This window comes from Podarcis liolepis, assembly GCF_965112155.1.
Source record: "Podarcis liolepis genome assembly, chromosome: Z".
Classification (NCBI taxonomy): Eukaryota; Metazoa; Chordata; class Lepidosauria; order Squamata; family Lacertidae; genus Podarcis; species Podarcis liolepis.
Window position 1 is genome coordinate 17,499,833 of NC_139570.1, and position 14,484 is coordinate 17,514,316.

Consider the following 14,484-nt stretch of genomic DNA (forward strand, 5'->3'; position numbering starts at 1 on the left):
TGGGACTCTCAAGAGTCTCCTCCAGCACCATAATTCACAACCACTCATCTTATTGCAAACAATGGGGGGGGGGGCGCCCGGATCAAATTCCCCATGGTAGATCTGAACGCATGAGCAGGTATATATGGGAGCTGGTGGTCCATTGAGTTACGAAAGTGTTTGCTCTTGATAGCTAGAATACCTAAATGAGGTTCTCTCTCTCTCTCTCTCTCAGTTCCCCAGTGGTGTCACCTGTTGAGCATTTATCATGGCGAGGCTACGTGCTATTCTCCCCGTGGAGGTAATTACCGCAGCAGCCTGGGGACGCGCTGTGAGCTTTCGTGCGACCGTGGATACCGCTTGATTGGCCAGAGGTCCGTACAGTGCCTGCTAAACCGTCGCTGGTCAGGGCACGCCTACTGCAGACGTAAGTGTCACTCCAGTGTCCATAGGCCGCTCCACATTACAGCCATCCTCAGGAAGCTCCATTAAAGTACTCAATATAGGGTGCCATCAACATAACCCAAGATGAGCCTGCAGGATAGCTCAGTTGGTAGAGCAAGATACCCTTAATCTCAGGGTTCTGAGTTCAAGCCCCATGTTGGGAGAAAAGATTCCTGCATTGCAGAGAGTTGGACAAGATGACCCTTGTGGTCATGGGCATAGTCAGGATTTTTGTTGGGGGGGGGGCAGAACCTCCGTTAGCTATGTACAGTATTTTTAATGTTTTTTGTTGTTGGGGGGGGGCAGCTGGCCCTCCGTGCCCCCCCCCCCGGCTACTCCCATGCTTGTGGCCCTTACGATTCTATGTGTCAGAAGTAATTGCTGGTGGAGAACAGACATATACATCTACTATGTATTTTGGGAAATTATCTGTTCACTTGTAGATTTCGACACCTCTTAAGATATTGTCATAAAACTTTGCTTGCTCGTTGTTCCAGAGACCAATTTTTAATCTATGCTTCAATACAGCTGGGCATCATTTTTAATCAAGAAGGCAGGCTGAACATTTCAGAACTGTATTGATTTTCACCGCTGATTTCAAGAGTGCTTTATATCAAGGGCAAAAGGAGGTTTGTGAAAGGACTGAGTGTGAAGGACCAAGGGATTCATAGAAGGGTCCAGGCATATTAATCCTGCACCATTAGAACAGCTCTCAGGCAGAGGAAGCGTCCGGCCTGATCCTGCTATGCTGCAACACCAGAATTAGTTCTGTTAGCCCAGGCAGACCAGGCAACCTAAGGAGCCAATAGGAGCTGTTGTTCCAGGCTTGCTTCCTTAGTCTGAGTAACCTGTCAACGTAGCAAAGCTCTCGCTCTTTGGATCATGCTGATTCCTGGCACAGATTATTGAAGAATTGGACTTGCACAGGGGAAGCGGGGAGCTGAATTCAGATTCCTGCTCAATTAGCTACTCTGTGACATGAATGAATGAATGAATGAATGAATGAATGAATGAATGAATGATTATTTATTTGTATCAGCCATTGGCCATAGCAATAAAACAACAATACGATATACAAAGAATAGAAATAAGAAGTCAGTTATATAAAATACATTTTAGGGTGTTGAATCAATAGTCAAATAGAGGATATTATTCTGATTGCCCCAGCTAAAAACCTTGCAACCTTTGCTGTCACCTGCTCATCTTGATCTGCCAAGAGAAAGGACACTGTGGCAGTGGTTGGGCAACCGGGAATGGACAATAAAAGAGGGGTGATAATCTCATTCCTCAAGTCTTTATAAAGAGTGCAAGCCAGAAGGGCATGTGCCACCGATTCAGTACTGCCATCTCCACAGGGACATAAGTGTTTCCGTGTGGAATTTGTTGGAATTGTCTCTCGAGTACAGCCGAGGGCAATACATTCAATCTTGCGAGAGCAAAAGCGTGACTCTGTGACATGCCACTATCTCTCATGTTAACCTGGTGCACACAGTTGCATGGATCAGCTTCCCCAAAGCACCCTCACGGTGCTACAATTCCCAGCACCTTTAACAAGCTACAGTTCCCAGGATGTTGTTTTTTTAAAAAAAATCTGCTTAAAATGCAGGTTGCAGGCATGACCTTAGTATTTTTGCTACAAAGCTTGAAACACTTTGAAGCTGGTATCCAGGGGGTTGTAACTCCATGAAGAGGCTGGGGAACTTTCAAGTTCTCTTTCTGTGCACAGAGATTCGGTGCCCTACGCTGCCAGCAATCTACCATGGATCGTACCAGTGTTCAGATGGAGTCAAGGTCGATTCTCACTGTGACTACACCTGCCGGCCTGGATACCACCGGGAAGGTGATCGCAGTCGTGTGTGCTTAGAAGACGGACATTGGAGTGGCAGTGAGCCAATTTGTGTAGGTAAATTCTTCCCGGAGCCAACCACACATATTGCATGGAATAAGTTGCCATTGCCACTACCAGGAATGTCAGAGAATTCTGATGGAAACAGAAACGGGAGGGGAAATTGCCAATGTACATGTACTTGACATATTTAAACTGGCTTTCCATCTGTTGGACTATCACGGCTCCCTGAGAACTCCCTAAGAATCTTCTGTGCAGAAATCTCTCTGACCAAAACAATGGAACTACAGTTTCCAAAGACTGCTAAGGGGAATGGCCATTAAACCAGCTGGGGATGTGTATTTTGGACAGCTAGCTACTCCACAGTCATTCAAACCACAACCTAAAGTATTTATTTAAGAATACTTATATCATGCTTTATAGCCCTGAGGGGCTCCCATTTGCCTTAGTGGTCCAACCTCAACAGTTTTATCCCAGAGATTTTAGTGCATTTCCATGTCACCTTCCCATCTGCAAAAAGTCCATTTTTAAAAAAGTGGATTTGTTGGAAAAGAGCACTTTAATCCAGTTTAATGGCACAAACCAACATTTCCGGAATGCTCTTGAATCCCTCCTGCAAAATACTGATAATTTGGATGTGGCCAGTCATTTGTCATTCAGGCCCAAGGCGGAAACTTTCCTCTTAGTTGCTGCCTGTTTCCATGGAGTTCCTTTTTGATTCTACTCAAGCAGACATAGAGCCTCCGAAAATCCAATGTCCTGAGTCTCGAGAGCGAATGGCAGAACCCAACAAGCTGACAGCCACTGTGTACTGGGATCCACCTCGGGCAAAGGACTCCGCTGATGGTGTCATCAAACAGTAAGCTTGGGGGAGGCTGCACTGGGGTCTCAGCACCATTTTAAGGATTCTTTTTGGAAGAATAAGTTCAAACCCAGCCCTCATATTTACATCCTGACATATCTCTCTGTCTTTCGAGTCCAGGATGACACTCCGGGGTCCAGAACCAGGATCCGAGTTTTCTGAAGGAGAACACATTATCCGCTACACCGTCTATGACCAGGCATACAACCGAGCAAGCTGCAAGTTTTTTGTGCGCATCCAAGGTAAAGGATAGGACCTTCCCTCATCTCTCCAAGGCATTAAACTAAATGTGAGGTTGCTGCTTACACCTTTGCCTCTTCTCTTAAATAGGAGCAGTGAGAGAGGCATGGTTTAGATTTCAACCGTGGGTTGGTTTTACCCCTATCTCCAGGCCATGGTCCCATTGGAAATTCTCTCCTCTGAGAGCTTTGTTTGCCAATAACAACATTCCAGTTGGAGAGAATAGCAGCTTGGCAGGTGGAGGTGGAGTATTTTTGGCAAGAGCAGTTCCAATCCGCATCAACTCCCCATCCAGCCCCATTCCTCCATGACTCCTGCCAGGAGGTTGGGAGATACAAGTTCAAACCATTCATTTAAAATAGCATGTGGTTTGGCACTAAGGCCAGACCAAGACATTTTGTTACTTGCTACAAATGCCATGTTCTGATCTGAAGCCAGGTCTGATGGGGAATGGGGCAAGGCAGAGTTGCAGGACCTTAGATAGCTCTGAATAAGCAAGCTTGGGAGCAGCCTGAGGAGTTCTAAGCTTCTGTCGCCAGACTACCTCTTCTAGAATCCACTCCCTTGTGGGATAACTTTAGATTGTTCCCAGTTCCTTGGGAACAGGTGGTTAAACCACTCTAATAATTGTAGTTCTGGGAGGATTAGGAGTTTCATAACAGCACTCAGCACTTTTAACAGATTAGTCCCTAGGGTACCCTAGGGGGGTGTCATGCCTGTCAAAGTGGCGCCACAGTAGTTTAAATGCACAAGTGTGCATGTGGCCTGTGTTGTGTTGGAGGCGAGGAAGACTTTGGGTTCTGATTCCTAACCTTCCCTTCCACAGTGAGTCGCTGTCCTGTTCTAAAACCACCAGAGCACGGTTATGTCAGCTGCACCTCAGCAGGGAACAACTACGGAGCTACCTGCGAGTACCACTGTGATGGAGGCTATGAACGCCAGGGTGCCCCCTTGAGGGTCTGTCAGTCCAGCCGCCAGTGGTCTGGCTCTCAGCCCACGTGCATTCGTAAGTGTGTGTTGGGGTTGAGGGCAGAAGAACTAGGGCAAAGGGCAACAGTTGTACCCAAAATCAGTTCTACTCAGAGTACACCCTTTGAAATGAATAGGCATGATTTAACGTAGGTCTGTTGATTTAAAAGGGGTCTGCTCTCGAGTAGAACTTAACTGGATGCAAGCTTATAAGCAGCCTCACAGGTTGCTGCTGAGGGGAAAGCAGGATATACCTTTAAAACTAATGCCTCTGAGATCACAGTGATGCTTCCACCATGACATCACTGCCCTGAGCTCCAACTGACATCATCTCGGTTATTGTTTTCCATTTCTAACAGCAGCTGCGTCAGTTGGGGAGAAGCCAGATTGCAGAGAGCATTTTTGGGTCCATTGTTAGATTAGCTAGGCATTGTATTTACAGACAAAGCAGGCAATTGTTTCAAAATTAGCCAGCTCCAAAAACTCTCTCCAACTCCACCTACAGCTCAGTTAGAAACAAACACATCAGAGCAGCCACTGCTTGGTGACATCAGCTTCAGCTCAGAGTATTGTTTTGCATCACTGTGATCTTACGCAGTTAACGCAAGTATTTGTTTTAAATGTATTTGCCTCATTCCTGCTACAAGTGCGTGGAAGGCACACACACACACACACACACACACACACACACACAAACACTCTGCAACTAGTAGGCAGGACTATTGCCTGGCTTGCTGGCCGTAGATGTCCAAGCAAAAGTTGTTGAAGGCTGGACATTATTTGTGTGTCCTGGGGGTGTCTTCTGACCAGCAAACAGGACACAAACATCAGCAAGGATCCCAGGGGCATCCCCAGAAAGGGAGAAATGTCAAGGAAGATACAAAAGGCTTAGCGGGCAGGTTTTGTGTGTGTAAGATGGGCTGAGAATCCAAATTTCCCTAAATGCATTTACTTACCATCTATGCAGAAAACCTATAATAAATAACTCCCTAACGTACTAATAGGGGATGCGGGTGGCACTGTGGTCTAAACCACTAAGCCTCTTGGGCTTGCCGATCAGAAGGTCAGCAGTTTGAATCCCTGCGATGGGATGAGCTCCTGTTGCTTGGTCCGTGCTCCTGCCAACCTAGCAGTTCGAAAGCATGTCAAAGTGCAGGTAGATAAATAGGTACCGCTCTGGCGGGAAGGTAAATGGCGTTTCTGTGCGCTGCTCTGGTTTCACCAGAAGCGGCTTAGTCATGTTGGCCACATGACCTGGAAAAACTGTCTGCGGGCAGACGCTGGCTCCCTCAGCCTGTAAAGCGAGATGAGCACTGCAACCCCAGAGTCATTTGCGACTGGACTTAACTGTCAGGGGTCCTTTACCTTTTACCTTTTTAAGTTGCTAATAGACAACCAAAAATGCTGGAGAGAGAGAGAGAGAGAGAGATGATAGATAGATAGATAGATAGATAGATAGATAGATAGATAGATAGATAGATGAAACAACCATTAACCCTGTTGGTAAATACAATGCCTGGCTAAACTAACAATGAACCTAAGAATGCTCTCTGCAATTCAGTTATTTCCCAGCTGATCCAACTGCTGATAAAAATTAGAAACAGCAACTGAGATTATGTCAGTTGTAGCTCAGCAGTGATGTCATGCTAGAAGCATCACTGTGATCTCACATATTTATGTATGCAACCATGACTACCCGAATGATATATGCCCAGAACTGGAAAGAGGAACAGCCCCCCCCCCGCAAAGAGACGATTGGCAATTAAAACTGATGGAATATGCAGAGATGGCAAAACTCACCAGCAGATTAACAGATCAAGATGATAGACTTTTTGTGATAGAATGGGGTGGGGGGTGGGATTTGTTAAATATGTGAAAACAAATTGTAAACAGTTAAAAACATTAGCAGGATTAATCTAAACATGAGCAGGAAGAAATTTAAAGGAATTATAAAGGATAAATTTGTTTTTTAAAAAGGATAAATTAAGATATGCAGTAAGAAAATGACAGAAAAATAAGAAACCGCAGAAGGGGAAGAAGTCACAGAAAACATTATTCAATTTGTGTAGATTTATATCCACTGTTGAATGCTGTTAAATGAGAAAATGGGAAATAAAATACAGGGAGCTCTGATCTCAGAGGCATCTCTTAGTTTTAAATGTATATCCCACTTCCTAGTGTTAGCCCTACATGGGGATTGAAGATGCTTAAGTATCAGGTTCTTTGAGGTCCAAACATTCTCAAAAATCCTGCCTAAGGTTACACGGAGTGAAGCTTCTCCTCCACTGCACTTTTATGACATAAATCAGACCTGAAATCATTGCTACAACATTCACAGTGTGGTATCCATTCAGTTCTTGCTTTGAATTGAGAAATGGAAACAAGGAGACGATTCAGGGGACACAGGCTATTCCAGATCTCAATGCTCCTTCGTGGTTCCACTGCTAAACATCTGAATGGGGCTTCTAAGCACATGCAACTGAATACACTTGAAACCTCTGCGCAATCAGGAGTCATGACATGTCTAGACAGGGCCTTGCACCCAAGGAAACCTTAGAGCCAGATGCAATTCAATGTCATCTCACACTGCTGGATATCTTGGTGTGTGATTGGTGATTATCCAAATCATATATGGAAAATTTACTGCTTGGTTGCAGAAAACCTCAAAAGTGGTTATTTTGATACTATAATTCCAGTTTCTTATTCTTTTCTACATATTTTTGCTGTTATTGGCACTGGGACATTGTATTTAACACCAAAAAAGGGGGGGGGGGGCGAGAATCTATTGAATGCTTTTTTCCTGGCCCTATAGATATATGATCTGGAGTTCTTTACAAGTGTTATGAAAATTTTACTGTTCTGATGGCAGAAAATTATTATAGATGTTGAAGGGAACAGCAGTGGTGGACTTTGGGCTCTGGTTCAGATAGCTCACTTGGTTAGAGCGTGGTGCTGATAACACCAAGGTTGCAGGTTTGATCCCCATATAGGATGGCTGCAAATTCCTGCATTGCAGGGGGTTGGACTATATGATCCTTGGGGTCCCTTCCAACACCGCAAGTCTCTAATTCTGGAACTGGAAACCCCATTTCAGCATTGTTAGAACATGGAAGAGGAACCTGTGCTCCATCAAATGTTCCTGGACTCCAACTCCAATCATCCCTGACCATTGACTATTATGGCTAGGGCTGATGTGAACTGGAGTCCAATAGCTGGAGGACCAGTGTTTCCTCATCCTCAACTTAGAACCTGGAAGAAATGGCTGTTGGGGCAGTGATGAATAACATCTTCTCCTACCATCGTCCTTCTGAGCATATTGTTGCATTGCATTGCCAGCTTAAGAGCAGTGATTAAGGTAAAGGTAAAGGGACCCCTGACCATTAGGTCCAGTCGTGACCGACTCTGGGGTTGCGGTGTTCATCTCGCTTTACTGGCCGAGGGAGCCGGCGTACAGTTTCCGGGTCATGTGGCCAGCATGACTAAGCCGCTTCTGGCGAACCAGAGCAGCATACGGAAACACTGTTTACCTTCCTGCCAGAGCAGTACCTATTTATCTACTTGCATTTTGATGTGCTTTCGAACTGCTAGGTTGGCAGGAGCAGGGACCGAGCAATGGGAGCTCACCCCATCGCGGGGATTCGAACCACCGATCTTCTGATTGGCAAGTCCTACCTAGGCTCTGTTGTTTAACCCACAGCGTCACCCACTGATTACAAGGAACCAAATCTTTTCACTAGCTGTAGGGCAACGCCCCTTAGTGTTCCTGAAGAGAGGGGACTGGAAGTGAAAGTGTGTGTGCTCAGCTGAGAGCACAAAGTGTAGACAAGATCCATTTGCACCATTGTGACCAACCATGTGAACCAATTTGGGTATCTGAGATGATATCCCTAGCAAAGGAGTGGGGGCAAGGAACCTATGGCCCTCCAAATGCTATTGAACTACAACTCCCATCAGCCCTTACTAGCTATACTGATTGGGACCCAGGTGAGTTGGAGTCCAACAGGTTCACTTGACCTATTGTGTGAGCAAGGTTAGTAATCTGGCTCCACTCCCCAGAAAAGTAATAGCGGTGATGGCAGAAAGGAGGCATTTGGGGGGGACACTCAGAGATGTTCGTCAGTACCCATTCCTACAGTGTGGCAGGTGGCCCTGTTGCCGCTATTACTGCTCTCCATTCTTCATATTGCTACCCATCTAGCATGTAACTGCAGTCATGCTAAAACCCTGTGTCTTCTCATGGTACTGTTAGCCATGCAGATCAATGTGGATGTGAACTCTGCTGCCGGCCTTCTGGACCAGTTCTATGAAAAGCGCCGGCTGCTCATCATCTCTGCTCCTGATCCTTCTGACCGCTACTATAAGATGCAGAACAGCATGCTGCAGGTAAGCCCTTCCTCTTGAGTTTCCATCCTAGGACTCACACCCTTCCTTCCCTTCTCCAGCTACTGGGTTCCTCCAACCATTTGCTTCTCTCTTCACTGCAGCAAGCCACATGTGGGCTGGACTTGCGCCACATCACCGTCATTGAGCTGGTGGGGCTGCCGCCTCACGAGGTGGGGAGGATCCGTGAGCACCGACTCTCAGAGAACATCATTGAAGGGCTCAGGTTAGTGGTGCAGAGTGGCTGGCAGAGGTCCAGGTTCAAATCCCTGCTCAGTGACGAATGTTACTGGCCTTGGGCGACCACTTGCTGGGATGTTACAAAGAGAAGAGTGTGCATGATAAGGCAAAACAAAAAGAAGGGATCTATTTTTTCCACATTTGTAATTTTTAATTTGAGCGGCTCAGCTACCACAAAATGTGGTGGAGACCACTTAGAATTTGACAATCTTTAAAGCCAACTATCAGTGAGTGTATTAACTTATGGTCTGTGTGTGTGGTTTGGGAGCTGCATGGTCAGGGGAAAAAACAATGCTGTCCAGGGTTGTAAAGACTGTGGAGAGAATAATTGGGTGCACTCTTCCCACCTTGGAACAAATCTATGCTTCCAGGTGCCGTAAGAAAGCTGCAGAGATAAAGCACAGGATAGTGTGCACCCTGGAAATGGTTTCTTTCAGCTTCTGCCTTCTGGAAGAAGGTACAGGGTTATAAAGACTAGGACTAGCTGCCTGAGAAACAGTTTCTACCCAAAAGCGATTTTTGTTTTAAACGCATTGTAAGGAGTCTGTATGGGGGTATATTGTATTTAAAAAATGGGGTATCAGAGTTTTTAGGGGGCTAACCAGGTTGGGATAGCTGGGATAGCAGGCTTGTTGGGTTTTGAATGTTATATGTAGATTTTCAATTTCGTTGTCTGTATGGGACAATGACAATAAAGGTATCATATCATATCGTACAAGCCAATATGGCTACATGCATCTTCCAGGTTCAGCAACAGTAGCTGTGGAACAATTAAAGGGCTTTTATTGTCTTCATGTCCTGCTTGTAAAATTGCAAGAAGCATTTGGGTGTCTGCTATTGGAAACAAGATGGTGGACTAAGTGGAGCTTTGATCTGATACTGTGAAGATGGCACCAGATCCTTCATTCATCTCAGTGAACTGGCGCCAGGAATAAAATGTGGTGGACCTCGAGACGTATTTCCCTTTGCCTATATTGCTCCAGTTCTGACCCTGTTGTATCCACTGACTCACTCCATGATGCGGATAGATACCTTGGCTTTAGTTGCAGTGGAACAGCAAGCCAATAGCAAACTGGCAACTGGTGGCTTCTAGTAGTCGTGAGCCATGGGGAAGCCAGCAACAGAGACTCCCCCAAAGATTGCAGTGATCAGGCAGGGATTGAAGGGCTCAGACAGTCCTAGAGTTATCCTGCTCCCAATGGCCTTATAAAATAATGCAAAACATTGAACCTGGCCTGGTAACACATAAGCAATCAATCAGTGCAAGCACTCAAGTTACATGCTGGCTCCCCAGGGCCTCTAGATATGGGGAAGCTGGGTATGGCCTTGCCCTTATTTGTCATCACATGGTGTCAGGAGCAGGAAAATTCAAGCTACTGCAAAGGAAGGTTTGGAGCACACTTAAAAGAGCTGAGGCTTGGTGTTTCCTACATCTCATGGGAAAGGCTTGGCAGAATAAAGGGTCAGGTGACCTGACAGGTGAGCAGCTGCAACTGCATGTGGCCGATGGAGGGTTAGCTAATTGTGGATCTGGCCCTCTGGGCAAAAGCAGTTCCCATTCCTGCTCTAAAACCACTACTCCATGAGCTCTTAGGGTCTCCAGCAAACGGGCAATCAGCCAACCTTCTGTTTCTATAGGCAGTTCCTGCATATCACCCGCTCCCGCTTCAACGTCGTGTTGGTCGACAAAGAAGGCGTGGACCGCGAGCGCTACATCCAGCCTCTGACACCGGACGAGCTCTTTTCCTTTGTGGATACCTACCTGCTGAGCAACCACGAAGTGCTCCAGAGGGAACAGAACAGGGACACATGCGAGTGATAATGGGCTGCTCCACCCACAGGAGTCACAGTGAACACCTTTTGACCTCTCACATGCCCTGCCTGCTAAGGGAGAGCCAGGTCTTCCCTTTCAGCATTGAACTGGAGGTGAAACAGAAGGGAGGAAATTGCTGAAGTTGAAGAACGAACAAGGACAGCAGAACCTGCAGCGCCCCGGGTCACAGCCACATTAAGAAAGGGGAAATAATCATAACTATTCCTGTAGGGATTATCCAGGAGGGTGTCTTTTATTTTGTGCCTACCCTTTTCTAGACAAGAAGTACATTCCACAGTGTGTGTGTGTGTGTGTAAGGTATCACAACCAGAGACAAGTCACCAGATGATAGCCCAGAATCAGAGCTCCTCTCTCTTTTTCCAAGAGCAAACCAGCAATCCATGTGGAGAAGGTCCTGCTCTGGTTACAGCTACATTAAGTGGAAGGCACCTTCTCTTCTTTAAAGAGTATACATGTTTCTGCTCACTCCTTATCTCCTTTTAGTCAGTGCAGTGTAGCAATTAATATACTGAGAATTAAAAGCATACTGGTTGGAATGCCTAGGAATTTGGCACCTCTACAGCAGGTGGAATGAATAGAAACCTTTTTTTATTTAGCGGAACCCCACCCATGTTTTACAGCTGAGGAACAGAACACGTGTCAAAAAGTAGTACTTTCTAAAGAGGTATTTTGCTACTTATGGACTCCCACAGCTGGGTTGGTACTGGTGGGAGAAGCAGTCCAAAAAACATCTCTGGGGAGGACCAGGTTGGCAAAGGCTGCCCTGGAATACATGAGCCCCATCAGCCTTAAAATAATGGGCTGTGTGATGCTCAAATCAATGGGGGGGGGCATGGTCCTGTATCACCAGCAGGTCTCCACTCCCCCTGTACCTCCATAGTGCTCTACCACATTTATATACCAATAATTGTTAGGCACATTCAGCCAGTGATCAGCTTAGTATTGGAGTCCCATTGACTTGGTCTGCTCAGAGAGCATCAAGGCAAAGGTACTAGGCTACCTCCTTGCTATGCTGGTTTCCCAGCAGAGAGGGTGGTTATTATGGGGAGCATTAAAGAAATACCCAAATCCCCTGCACAAAATTTAAACTGCATTATCTGTTCTCCTGTTCTAAGGACTTCTCACGAAGCAGTGTAGATCTTCTAGTCCTAGTTCCCACTGTGGTGATAAATATGCGCTCTGGATTCTAACCTTTCCGGGCTAGGGGTAATAGGCTCACATAGCTGAATGTTCTTCCATACACACACACACAAAAAAAACCTGCCCCCAAACAAAAGACTCTCTATAACAAGCGAAAGGGTTCTTATCTAATTTCTTCTTAATATTCAGCCAAAAATCTTCTTCTTAATATTCCAAGAATCTGAAGGGCTGTTACACAGAAGATGGAACAAATTTATTCTCTTTTGCTCCGGAATGAAGGCCTAGAGCTAATGGGTAGCCACTACAAGGAAAACAGACTTTGGCTAAGCGTTACAGGAATGTAGGAAGCTGCCCTATACCTAGTCACGGTCCACCTAGCCCAGCATTTGTCTACACCAGGCATGGCCAAACTTGGCCCTCCAGCTGTTTTGGGACTACAATTCCCATCATCCCTGACCACTGGTCCTGTTAGCTAGGGATGATGGGAGTTGTAGTCCCCAAACAGCTGGAGGGCCATGTTTGGCCATGCCTGGTCTACACTGTCTGGTAGCAGCTCTCTAGGTTTTTAGATAACGGAGTATGTATCTCACAACTTTACCTGGAGATGCTGGGACTGAACATGGGACCTTCTGTTTGCAAGGCAGATGCTCTGCCGTCAAGTTACGCCTCTTCCCCAAATATGCATTTCACCATGCTGCCATACCCTCATCACTGAATGGGGGAAAGCCAGAGTCAATGGAACAGCAGGCTGGTCATTACTTGAACTGCATCTCCTCCTCCCCATCCTTTCTGTCCATATCATTGAGCACCATGTCTTCATCTCCTGCTAATACAGGAATAAAAAGTAGATATTTAAATTATACAGCTTCCAGCTTCATACACCCAAACTTTATTTCAGTGACCCTTTCTGCTGTGCACAGAACAGAACAGAAGGTGTTAACATTTAAAATCAAGAACAGGATGCAAGATGCAGTATGTTGCAGAAGGCTTCAGGAAAAAAAGAAAAATAGGAAAGGGAGTTTGAGGGATAAAGAAAATAAGGAAAAATAAGGCATTTTAAAAAGGCACTTTGGCAGGATCCCTCCCCCCCCCCCGCCCCCGCCAGGGTCTGCACAGAAAACAATCCCAATAAAATATCCTTGGAACAGACTACCAAGAACTTCTCTCCAGAACAAGCCAGCTTCAAGGGCCATTTCAAAAGTTAGTTCTATTGCTACACGTGGTACGAAGCCAGAAAGTCTTGTTGCTGCATCCCATAAACTCTCTAGTGCAGTGAACCTGGCCATCATTTGCCCCATCTCAAAAGCCAGCTGGAACAAAGTTATGGCCTTGCCCTGGCCATGGTGGGGCGAAGGGGAAGGGTTCCCTCTGCCCACGATCCGGGGTACTTGCGCATCTTCTGCCACAGACTAATCTCCTCTCCGGTAGAATCCATCCAGTCCACCAGTTGGCCATTACTCATCCCTGAAGAGACAAGTAGTTGAAAGAAAAAAAGGCGAGGTCAGCCGAGTGCACAAAATAGCCAAGGTCCATTTTCACCATCCTGGCCAACTGAGGGAACTGGTTTGGTTATCCAAGTATCCCTAGCAAAGTCACAGAGCAGGAGTCGGGGGAACCTGTGGCCCTCCGGGTGCTGCCCGGGCTACAGCTCCCATCAACCCTGCCCCCGATGGCCATGCTGGCTGGGAATAATGGGAGTCCCAAGAGCATGTTTCTCATTACAGATCAGGCCCTGCCCATCTAGACTTGTACTGTCTACTCTGGCAGGCAGCAGCTCTCCAGGCAGTCAGGCAATGGTCTTTCCTCACCTTTCATCTGCTACCAAATTAATTTTAGCTGGAGATGCCAGGGACTGAACCTAGGGCTTTCTGAATGCAAAGCAGGTGCTATTCCTGTTAGTTATTCCCCCCTCCCCTCCAAAAAAATGTCACAGGACAGGTAAATCATATCTGTGTAATGTTTACATACTTTTTTTTTAACCCACTAAAATGAACATGTGTAATACCCAACATGGGTATAAGCTGTGCTTATACCAACATGGGTATAAGCTGTGCACCAGGAGTTCACTAGGCCAGCATGAGCTACAAAATCTGTGAAGGCGTTGCTAAACCTGATGTTTTATTTGAGTGCCCAGCCGTATTCTGTCTTCAGCACTGAAAAGGCTAAAATCACCATCTCCATCCCCAAATGTCTACTCAAGTAACACTCCCTCACAAAGAACTGGATTTTGCTTAATAGAGCTGTCCTCAGATAAACTGTGGGTCCTCTTGTTTTTAATGACATGTGGCATTCTTCCCTTTCGTTGCCTGTTTTTCAAGTCTGTTTCAATACAAATTTTCATAGTAAAACGAGAGAGATTGCATCATATCCACACCACTTAAAGCCATCTTATAACATTTCTAACAGTCATGGAGGGTCCTGGTACCTGTACCTTGTTAAGGGTGCTGGGAACTGTAGCTCTGCAAAGCCAGCACCATTAACAAACTACAGTTGCCAGGATTCATTGAGGCGGGGGGGGAGCTATGACTGTTTAAAATTGTGTAAGAGTGC

The 14,484-nt window shown here is 46.1% G+C and overlaps 2 protein-coding genes across 4 annotated transcripts in view; one reads left to right on the forward strand and one right to left on the reverse strand.

The window, feature by feature from the left end:
• Positions 1 to 12,798, forward strand: part of SRPX2 (sushi repeat containing protein X-linked 2) — a 31,326-nt gene extending 18,528 nt beyond the window's left edge. Inside the window, exons 5-12 of one of the 2 annotated variants that reach the window (XM_083484753.1) lie at positions 215 to 406; positions 2,150 to 2,326; positions 2,999 to 3,128; positions 3,252 to 3,373; positions 4,198 to 4,377; positions 8,590 to 8,723; positions 8,825 to 8,946; positions 10,599 to 12,798. In XM_083484753.1, the coding sequence (XP_083340879.1) occupies positions 215 to 406; positions 2,150 to 2,326; positions 2,999 to 3,128; positions 3,252 to 3,373; positions 4,198 to 4,377; positions 8,590 to 8,723; positions 8,825 to 8,946; positions 10,599 to 10,779 (1,238 nt within the window). In that variant the 3' untranslated portion in view covers positions 10,780 to 12,798. The remainder of the gene's footprint in view (positions 1 to 214; positions 407 to 2,149; positions 2,327 to 2,998; positions 3,129 to 3,251; positions 3,374 to 4,197; positions 4,378 to 8,589; positions 8,724 to 8,824; positions 8,947 to 10,598) is intronic. The other variant, XM_083484754.1, reaches the window with a different exon arrangement.
• Positions 12,799 to 12,807: 9 nt separating this feature from the next.
• SYTL4 (synaptotagmin like 4) overlaps positions 12,808 to 14,484 on the reverse strand; it is a 31,004-nt gene continuing 29,327 nt past the window's right edge. For both annotated transcript variants that reach the window (XM_083484728.1, XM_083484729.1), the window contains one exon: positions 12,808 to 13,398. In XM_083484728.1, the coding sequence (XP_083340854.1) occupies positions 13,256 to 13,398 (143 nt within the window). In that variant the 3' untranslated portion in view covers positions 12,808 to 13,255. The remainder of the gene's footprint in view (positions 13,399 to 14,484) is intronic.